Raw genomic sequence first — 11,252 nt, forward strand, 5'->3', positions numbered from 1 at the left:
TTTGTCATGGATTATTTTCAGTAAATGGCCAGAAGTATATGCCTTACCAAACCAAGAAGCGAAGACAGTAGCCGAAGCGTTTGTAGAAATTGGATAACACGGTTCGGAGTGCCCGTCGAATTACACTCAGATCAAGGCAGGAATTTCGAATCTTCCCATTTTCCAAGAAGTCTGTACATTATTGGGCATCCACAAGACACGGACAACAGCGTTACACCCACAATCAGATGGGATGGTAGAGAGATTCAACCGAACGCTCGAAGAACATCTGCGGAAAATCGTTGATAAAGACCAACGGAATTGGGACAAGTACATCCAGATGTTCCTGCTGGGCGTATCGTTCAGCGTTCAGCGAACACGAGACAACTGGTTACACGCCGGCAAAGATTATTTTCGGATCTGATCTGCGACTCCCTGCTGATCTTAAGTTTGGAACGAATCCTACAGCTGTAAGAAATGATGGAGATTATTGTTCTTCCTTAAGGAAGAAATGAATGAATTGCATCTATGGTAAGACAGCATACCGCCATCTGATGAGCAATAAGATGACAGGAGCCGTTCGATCAAGCGGCAAATTCAAAAGGTTTTGAAGAAGGTGATCTGGTCCTGTTGTACAATCCACTTCGAAAGAAAGGCTTGTCCCCGAAACTACAGACAGCCTGGAAGGACCCTATATGGTGATGAAAACGACTTAATGACGTGGTATACCGCATACAAAGAAATGGAAAAGCACGATGTAAAATGAAAGTAGTACATTTGGAGAGGCTCGCCCCATTTGGTTCAAGAGGATTTGTGCCTAATCGGGACGATTAGCTTTAGTGGAGGGCAGTGTTACAAAATAGTAGTATTAAGTTGTATTGTATTACTATATGCATCCCTGATTATGAACAATAGTTGTAGGTATATGGAATAGCATTTGTCTTGTTGTAAACATCTGGCGCCACACTGTCTGCTCGTCTAGTTAAACAATTGCTGAGTCTGGCGCCGCGACTGTCTGCTTGCGTCTGGCGCCGTATAGCCGTATGTTCTGGTAATTTCCAGACGCGATATTCTAGAAGGACACGTCGGCATCAGCGAGAAGTGCGTGGCTATATCCGTATGTTCTGGTAATTTCCAGACGCGATATTCTAGAAGGACACGTCGGCATCAGCGAGAAGTGCGTGGCTATATAAGCCGTGGCAGTGCCAACGTAATCAATCAGTGCTAAGAGTAAACTGCTATAGTGTAGACGAGTTGTGAAATAAAGAGTTGTTGAATTAAATTAAACAGTGTTGATTTTATTTGTCAATCCAGAGATACGAACCTAACAAAGTAAACTAGCAAGAGTAAATTCGTAACAATACGTTTGTTAGTACGATACCAAAGGAAGCAGCATGGCGGTTATTGGTCTTGAACGATATGGTCGATACGTGAACTGCAATAAAGCGCTTTGTAGGATATTTAATTTTGCAATTCATGAACGTTTTCCGACTGTTGTGGGTCTCGAAGTTAATTTGGAGAATGGCCAAAGAGTGTATTTCAACCCAGGGAATACAGTACAGCCAGTGGAAACATCGCCAGCAACAAAATTAACATTTACGAGTTTTTGTTCAATTTTCGTCAGAGATCCGTTTGCGAGGACATTCGGAAATACCTTGATATTATACATGGAATGCATCGTTGAAGAAATAATTACGCAGAAAGCAAGGCCAACCAGTAGATGGACATCCAGGTGTGTTATCAACTAATGCATTGGGACGAATTTACACAATCTACCCGAAAAACGACGATTGTTTCTACCTTCGGTTGCTATTGATACATGTACGCGGTTCAACTTCATTTGAGTCATTGCGTACTGTGAATGATACGGTGTGTGCAACTTTTTGAGAATCAAGTCAGCAATTACAATTGCTGGAAAATGATAATCACTGGAATGCAAATGAAGTTCGTTCACTTTTCGCGATAATCATTTCGACTTATCAGACTTCAAATCCGTGTCTATTATGCGATACAAACAAAAATGAAATTGCCGAAGACATTTTACATCGTGGTGCTTTGATATCAATTCCATCTGCAGTTTATCAACTCACGAAAGATAACTCACCACGAATGTTCGAACATTGGCCAAATTATCGTAACTACGATTCGTCTTGACAATTAAGATGACGCCGTGAATTATCCAGTGGAATTTCTAAATTCATTGGAGAGGCTTGGTATGCCACCGCACCATTTGAGTCTCAAAGTTGGATCTGTCGTTATTATGTTTCGCAATCTGCGTGCGCCGAAACTGTGTAATGGAACCCGACTGATTGTGACGCACCTATCGAATACAAGGGGCAGAATGCTTGATTCTACGAATTCCTTTGGGTTCTAACGATTTGCCATTTCAGTTCAAAAGTATTCCGTTTCCAGGGAAAATTGAATTTAAAATGACGATCAACAGGATATTCGCATAGTGTGTGGCATAAATTTGGAAATGTTGAGTGAGTTGATTACCGGATCGGATGTTATTAAAAGAATATGTAGTAAATCTATATTCGTGGCTATACGTGACTGCTTTCTAGTGTGGTGTTCGCAAAATCTACGATAGTCCTTATTACGGGCCTCTTAAGATCCCTCCGAGAGTTGCCCGATTGGAAGAATACAAGTTCTAATTACCTCCGTACTATGTACCAGGATTTTGTGCACGGTGACTGGCATATAGTACCACGAATATAGATTAAGACAAAGGGTTCTGGTTTTGGAAAAAAGATTTTCGAATTTATGGGAATGAATATCGTAGCCGGAGGTTAGTGCTCTCAATAAAATACTAAAATTTTTAATTAGATTATTTCCAATCCGGTAATCTCCCCACTCAGTTCCGGATTCATAAAGAACCTGCGGGCCGCATTTCCATCATTAGAATTCCCATATCCAGGAAATTGTTTTTCTGTTCCTTCCAACCAACTGCGATTTTTGTTTAAAAACCGTTCAATCATCACGTCAGTCCATTTTTTGGAAAATTTTGACGAAACATTCGGAATTTTTAACTGTATAGCCGTCTGTGTATCAGGCGTTACATCTGTACCACTAAATTTTCTCAAAACATAATCCACCAGCCGGGAATTTCGTTATATTTTATATTTTCGCCATTCTTCAAATAACTCCATTTTTGACAGCTTTGAGCGCCAATAAGGAGTCATTGAAGATTATATGCTTGCCTCTACTCTTTATTGATATCTGGCAAGCGTGAAGGATGGCTGTTGCTTCTGCTGTAAAAACTGAGGCGAAAGATAATAGTATAGCAGACATAATTGTTGCATAGTTATTAACAACGCTGAGGGCAACGATTTTATTGTGCTTAAAATCATGAGTGTAAAAAGTTTTCCAATTAGTGTAATTGCTTAAAATTTCCAAAAAGAGTTCTAAATAATCATTAAGTGGTGTGCTTTATTTTTTAAATTTGACCAAGCCCAACATAAGATAAGATGAATTTAAACCCTTTCGTTAATTTTTAATGTAAAATGTTATCATGCAAAAGTTGTTTAACTTCTCAGAATATTTGATTTGATTGTTTATATTTTAATGCCCATGCATTGACAAATAATAATAAATAATTACTTTCAAATCGCAATGGCAAAAATAAAAATTTACCGTATAGCTATCAAATCACTCTTATTAGTAAACGAAAGTAAAAATCAAGATACAACAATTATTTTGTGAAGCTGCTAAAATAAAAATGAAGTTTTTGACATACAAAAAAAAATTTCTATTACTACATCATATATATCCGACCTTTCCTAATGATTTTTTTTGGAAAATATTATGAAATAACTTTTTTTCTTTCCCTGACTTTAAATTAATTAATATCGTCGGCGATTGTGCGGCTTTATTCTATCACACATCACTGCATGTACTTCATTAAATGAGTAGGCGCATGACACTAATCACCACTTTGCATGTCCAATGAAATCAATTCAGTTAACTCCCCATTCCCTCTATGCTTTGAACCCGTCGAAACAGCTTGTTCCCTGGGCATACCGTTAGGTGAATTAACTAATTGCTTTCCCCTAAGCAGGGTCTGAATACAGCAACAACAACAGCTAGGCTGCTGCTACATAATATACGATGTAGGCGTCATTGGGCCAGCGGAGGGGGAAATGTATCATGAAACGAAAGTGCAGCAAGACTCACTTGCCCCCTTCCTCGCTATGAAGGGGTCGTGTGCAGAGTTCAATTTAAATAATATTAAAAGTTCGATGTTTACATCTCAGCGTCTATATGAGGACAAGAGGAATTGCAAATGAAGTGATCTGCCCATCTCTGATATAGACAAGACAAGAATTCATAAAAAGAAGAAGAAAATTGTATACAATTTGTAGTTCCCGTTTTGAACTTGATTACACAAAATGATCAAAGCAAACAAATTGACTTACACTGTCGCCGTCCGTTTCTTGGTTATGAGAAGCTTTCTTGAGCATATTAGTACTGATCCATTTTAGGTACTGCAGAGTGGATGCAAAATTTAGCGGTGAATTCCGGCGTTCTTTGCTGTTATATTATTTTGTTCTGCTCTGTTTCTTGTTCGTAACTGTTTCTTTTTACCGGAGGATTTAGTTCGAATATCATTTTATTTAAAACAAAAAATTAATTAATGAGTGTTTTGTGCGTAAAAGAAAGAAAATTCAATATATTAATAGCGGGTATTGAAAATATTGTTTTAACAAAATCTTGGTAATCCCTTGTAAACAAAATATGAGAACAACGTACAAATTAACTATGCAACACGCGGGTAGGTGCCAAAAAACGCTTCAAAATGCTTTTCTCGCATTGATCAGCTTTGGCATCGGCTCTGGTCAGCGTCCACTTGGTGCTGCCTGTGCGATTGCACTGAAAATGTACGCGCAGAGTTTTGCGAGATGCATTCGTCAGCTTTGCTCTCGACTCGGCTTTTAAGGTCCACTCTTCAGGCACACTTAGTTCAGCCACTTCGAAAAAACAAAGCGCAACGATGCAAAGTGAGGTCTTAGGCTGCCCGCAGAGTGGGCGCTTAAAGCCGAGCCGAGCGCATTTTCACATTTACCAAACACACGAATTTACGCTCAGCTCGGCCGTGAGCTCCCGCTCTGCGGGCACTCTTACTGTACTGCTGCCGGTGTATTTCTACAAATGTATATTTGTGAATATAAGCATATTTACCAGTTGGGATGAAAATATGTGTACTTTATACTTTCAGGATTAAAGAGCCTCAGCCTCCACCGAATCTGAAATGCTCGTGTACCTTAGCAGAAGGGAATGGAAAAAATATCAAGGAACAAGAAGAGATCATTTGCAATGTATCCTGCAAAACCCCTAAGGAATGCATAGAAGAGGATACTATGCACAATACGCTGCTACGCCATTTGAAAAATAATACAACAAATTCAAATGGTACTTCAACATGTCCCCGCTCATCGGTTAGTGATATTATTTACGACTATGAGATTAACAGCAATCCCACACCAAATGATTCACAAAGAAACAATAATGTATTAGACACTGAATATAGACCTTCACCAACACAAAACAGTGCGTGCTCATCATATAAAAATACCTTTACTTCGAATAGTATAGAACATCAGAATTCTATTAAACGACAGTTACATAACAAGTTCAAAAAATATTTAGAAGCCTCGCGTAAAATGAAGCCAAGTATTTACATCGTAGACACTTTACATAATCCTGACCCGCGGCAAGGTTTCCAACACGAAAATAATCGTATGGTGGACGTAGAAACTTTTTCTGCTGGGGAAAAAATAGCAAATAATGAACTTTCAAATGAAACAGATGTTGAATGCATTGAAAAAAATGTTAAAAATGCTAAAATTAATAATATCGAATCATTGGATGCACAGAAACAAGAAATGCCATTACTCTCAAAGCAAAAGAAAAAGGATCGCCTTCGAAAATTATTGACTGTCGCTACACCTTGGCATAAGATAAAAAATCATCGCCAACTTCGAAACCGTAAAATATTGTTGGTAAAAAGAATAAAAACAGCACCTAATAAAATTCAAAAGAGTGCAAAACCAAGTGCTAGTATTGTAAAATCTGAACATTGCAGTATAATTTCAACATCCAAAAGCAATCTATCTAAAACAAAGGGTACCACATCAGAAAAAGTAAAGAATCAAGGTTATAAAAAAAAATACAAACGTGTTCATAAAGGTAAGCTAACAAATAAAAGCACACAATCTCCACCCGACACGTCTACTGAAAGTCCAGAATTGTATTGCATATCATCGCCGATACAAAAAGTCCAAACTACATCGACTGGACGACGTCGACTTAGATCAAAATCGTTTCCAATGCTTTCATCAGTAAATTTAGCAAACAGCAGGAAAGATAATACCAAAATAAATCCCCCAGTATGCAACCTTGATAATGACACCGTTGTTGTTTCATCAACAACCAATAGTTATGACGAGGCGACGTTACTGAAATTAAATAAAATTGATAGTCCTAGTCAAATATCACACGAGCTTAAATCGGATCAAAATGATACGTCTTGTGTTATTCGAACCAAAGATAGTAGTACCCAAAGTGTTTTTCCCTTGGGTATTCATTTTCTCAGTGCACCCAGTCACCAATTAAATAATCCTGTTAAAACCGTAAATGGTGCAATTGATTATATATATTATGAAATGGATGTGCTCATTATAGTTCAAGAAAGAACCGTTAGCTTTTGGAAGTCTTTTAAACTTATTAACGTCTTAACCAAATCACAAAATTGCGAAAAATATTCGCATCGAATAAATAATGAAGACATGTATCGACCACCCTATTCTTCAGTTATGGATGATACCTCACCTCAATGGCTGCCTTTAGGAGAGTGTCGACGCCTTTCTGCCGGTAAGTTTATTATGATTAAATAAAATATAAATCTCGCATTTGGCAAGACTCAAAGACGGTGATAGATTTCCTGGAATATTTTCCAGGAATCTTCAAATCTTAATATGAAAGATGTAAGAAAGTCCTAAGTTCGAATATAACCGAACAAAGCTGAGGGAATACTCTTGGGCATTAGCAAAACTTTTTATTAAAATGGTTTCTTGAGAATTCAATAATCAATAAAAATTATAACTGCATAGTCTTTTTGGTGTAGCTTTGTCCGTATCTGTAGTCGGTAAAGTAGGTAGTATTAACTGTATTATAAAAACTATGACTGATATTTTCGTATTAGCTCACAAAATATACCTAAAATCAGGTCTAGAATCCTAGGCACCAAAATGAGTGTAGGCCAGTGTTATGTTCTTTAACCATAATTATACGGGTCTCACTGTCAAAAAGTTCGATGGAAGACATCGATAGGTATCCTAATATTGATATATGGAATTACTTCTAATAAGACTGTAGCTTCTTTGTCTACAACATACAACATCTATACACCAAAAAGATGCTGCGTAGTATAAGACCGCACGGCTTATTTCTGTGTACTTTGCCGCACTTTCTCTAGTTCTGAACATAACCCTTATATATGTACGTATGAGGAGTGGGTATCGTACTGATTGATTAAACCTATGTATTAGAGACTGAGCAGGCGAAAACTCTAATTTCTAAACTACGGATGTCTCTCCTTGCGGCAATGATTTGTACAATACTTAATTTTCATAGAATAATTCAGCTTTATTGACAAATCGATTAACAGAATTTTGTAGGCGTGGCTAGAATAGAAAAATTCTAATCCTTTTAAATTTATGGTATATACTGAAATGTTACAACAAAGTGTAAACACAGTCTTCGCATCCAGTTGACTGCTCATTTGATCGTCGATGAGATTGGTAAAAAGTCCTACGACTTAAAATTATAACTATAGCTTTTGTTATGTAAGGGTAAAATCACTAAATTCTTTGGTACTATCACCAATAACAGTGAAATAAAAAACAAAATTATTGTCAATATTTATGGGTGTGAAATAGAAACACTTATCACGTTGCCCAAAATCCAATTTTGTATACCATATTTTTTAAAGAGAAGAATTGCTGATTGTTCTTTGCAATAACCTTAAAGTGTTGTACGTTTTCCAAATATACTCTGTTGAGTTTTATATTAAAAAGACAAACATACAAAGACAACATATACACTGTCGCATTTTATAAGATTCAAAGGCGGCGAAATATTGTGAGGTGTTGACAAAAATTTATATTAAACAAGTAAGGAAGGCTAAGTTCGGGTGCTACCGAACATTTTATACTCTTGCATCTTGGAAGAGTTAAAGTCAGGGAAATACCTTAAGATGTAAAACGACAATCAGAGGATCGGAATCACAGCAATTTTATATATTGTATAACTCATACATTGACCGACATATTCAGCATAAGATTTGTTAGAAAAACGAAAATCATTTTACGTAGAGTATTGGTTTTGGGTAATATCGACCCGATTTAATCTATTAAATATTATTAACTGTTCACTGGGTTTCATTAAGGTGCCTTACATACAGTAACAAATCACATGGTGATATTAGTTATATGGGAATTAGGCGTGGTTGTAGTCTTATTTCGCCCATTTTCACACTGTGACATAAGAATATGAAATATCGCAGAAAAGTAGGCGATGCCACGTTCATAGTCCAATTTTCTCACCGATTCCCATAAACCATCTCATAGGTAAAATTTAATATCTCTGGCGTATTTAGTTATTGATTTATTACGATTTTAGTAGTTTTTACCAGTATCGTTATTACGTTATATTTTCGCACTTTCAGTAGGAGTTCTTATAATATTTGTGCTGGGCGAATTTGGTTATTGTGGCTTTAGTGGTTTGGGAGATACATATGTATTATAGGGCGGGACCACACCCACTTTTTCAAATATGTTTGCAAACATGTGCCCCTTGCTATTGCGATAACCCTGTGCTAAATTACAGTTTTATATCTGCGTTTAGTGCTTAGTTATGGCACTTTATAGGTTTTCGGTTTGTGGTGTTTTGTGGGCGTGGCAGTGGTCCGAACTCGATTTTTTTTTTGTTCTAAAAAACCCACGTACCAAGTTTCATCAATACATCTCAATTTTCACATAAGTTACAGTTTGCACGAATGGACAGACAGACAGGCAGTCACCCGGATTTCAACTTTTCTGGTCATCCTGATCATTTATGTATATATAACCCTATATCTACGAGTATCTCGCTAAGTTTTAGGTGATGCCTACGACCGTGAGGTGAACAAACTATTATACTCTGTAGCAACAGGTTGCAAAAGTATAAAAATGTTGCGCAAGAATTGAACATTCATTATGTAAATAAAGTTTTGAATGATTTGCAGTCATATAGGTATCTTATTACTATATTTAACTTCGTGCCGACGATAATACGTTATATCAAATAAGACTCAACCGAAGTGGCTAAATTTAAATTATTAAGTTAATGTGGAAAAAGTCAATCCGAGGATCGAAATTCATTATAATATTTCATCCGTTTTCATTTCAGTGATGTGGAAAGTAACTATTAGGGTAAAATGAGGGTAGAGATCTGAACTGATTGCATTAACTTTTGACATTGCTCAGGTATAGTCATGAATATATTTTCATGTGATTTTATAAATATTTATATCATAAACCACCATATTCCGATATACTTATTGGTTCTTGATTTGCATTAATTTAAATTTAAAATTGTGTTATATGCGAAGTAATCGTAGTTGTGGTCCGATTATAGTGCTACGTATTTGGTGAAATTGGTCTTGTAGATCCTGATTTATGGCTTTTCACCTAAAGGTGTATGGTGTCACGCGAATGAAATCTATGCTATTAGGCTGAGTTATGACAGAAATTTACATGGATGTGCAATAAGAATATTTTTAATAATAACTCACTTAAGTGAACCACCGCGGTTGGTCCCGTTATATAAGTGGGTTATGGTGAAGTCCCCTACTACACTCGGGGGAAAAAACCCACACACTCTACAGAGTGCTTTTATATAGCGCAAAACTTGGATTCATATTATTCTAAGCTAAACATTTTTCTTTGAGAGTCAACCACTTTTATTTAGTTTATGTTTTAAGCATTTTTATATAAAAAACTTATAGTTTAAAACTTATTTTAGTGAAAAATTTAAAAAGCACACACATAACAAACCACAGAAGTAAATTTTGTTATGAACAATAATGTAATTTTTAAAAAAGTTATTTACATATGTTATGTTTTATATGATTTTTATTTAGCAATAGAATACATAAGGAATCAATATAACATATTTTGTATAAAAAAATTCTTAGTATTTTGTAGAACACCCCCTCCTACTAATAACCTGGGATATTTGTTTAGGCATGGATTCAAAAAAGCGTTGAAGATAATTTTTATTGATTTCTTCATTCCGCACAGCTTCAATAATGTTTTCTGTTTCTTTTAAACTTTTTGGACTCTTTTCTCTTATCATTTTGCCCATCAATTTGCCCAAATAATGCCAGCAGTTCTCAATTGGTTTGAGATCTGGATTGTTTCCTGGCCACGTGAGAGACCCTATTGTATAAAAATCTTTTTGTTTTGAAACCTGTAAGTGGTTGTAATAAATTATTGAAAAATCGATTTCAATATTTGTATTCTTTGGTTACCGCTTTGGCTCTATGACAGGGGGTTGAAAAATCTTGAATGTTCGAAGTAGAACATGTCGATATATTAAATAAAATAAGATAAGAAATATCATATACATACATATTTATATACATACATATCCATATACAGTCCACTAATTTCAAATATGTAATCATTTCTTTCCCTCGGCAATATGTTCAAATATTACTCAACATGCTTACTTATCAGCAAAGCCAAAATTCTACTAAATATAATCTATATTCTATATAAAGGGTGATTTTTTAAGAGCTTGATAACTTTTTTTAAAAAAAAAACGCATAAAATTTGCAAAATCTCATCGGTTCTTTATTTGAAACGTTAGATTGGTTCATGACATTTACTTTTTGAAGATAATTTCATTTAAATGTTGACCGCGGCTGCGTCTTAGGTGGTCCATTCGGAAAGTCCAATTTTGGGCAACTTTTTCGAGCATTTCGGCCGGAATAGCCCGAATTTCTTCGGAAATGTTGTCTTCCAAAGCTGGAATAGTTGCTGGCTTATTTCTGTAGACTTTAGACTTGACGTAGCCCCACAAAAAATAGTCTAAAGGCGTTAAATCGCATGATCTTGGTGGCCAACTTACGGGTCCATTTCTTGAGATGAATTGTTGTCCGAAGTTTTCCCTCAAAATGGCCATAGAATCGCGAGCTGTGTGGCATGTAGCGCCATCTTGTTGAAACCACA

The 11,252-nt window shown here is 36.1% G+C and overlaps 1 protein-coding gene across 2 annotated transcripts in view; it reads left to right on the forward strand.

Annotated features, from left to right (window-relative positions):
- LOC105223899 (uncharacterized) overlaps positions 1-11,252 on the forward strand; it is a 55,923-nt gene that overhangs the window by 30,715 nt on the left and 13,956 nt on the right. The window contains exons 4-5 of one of the 2 annotated variants that reach the window (XM_049462343.1): positions 5,195-6,849; positions 9,427-11,133. In XM_049462343.1, the coding sequence (XP_049318300.1) occupies positions 5,195-6,849; positions 9,427-9,458 (1,687 nt within the window). In that variant the 3' untranslated portion in view covers positions 9,459-11,133. Of the gene's footprint in view, positions 1-5,194; positions 6,850-9,426; positions 11,134-11,252 lie in introns of those variants that run through there. The other variant, XM_049462341.1, reaches the window with a different exon arrangement.

The sequence above is a fragment of the Bactrocera dorsalis genome, chromosome 1, assembly GCF_023373825.1.
Source record: "Bactrocera dorsalis isolate Fly_Bdor chromosome 1, ASM2337382v1, whole genome shotgun sequence".
Taxonomy (NCBI): Eukaryota; Metazoa; Arthropoda; class Insecta; order Diptera; family Tephritidae; genus Bactrocera; species Bactrocera dorsalis.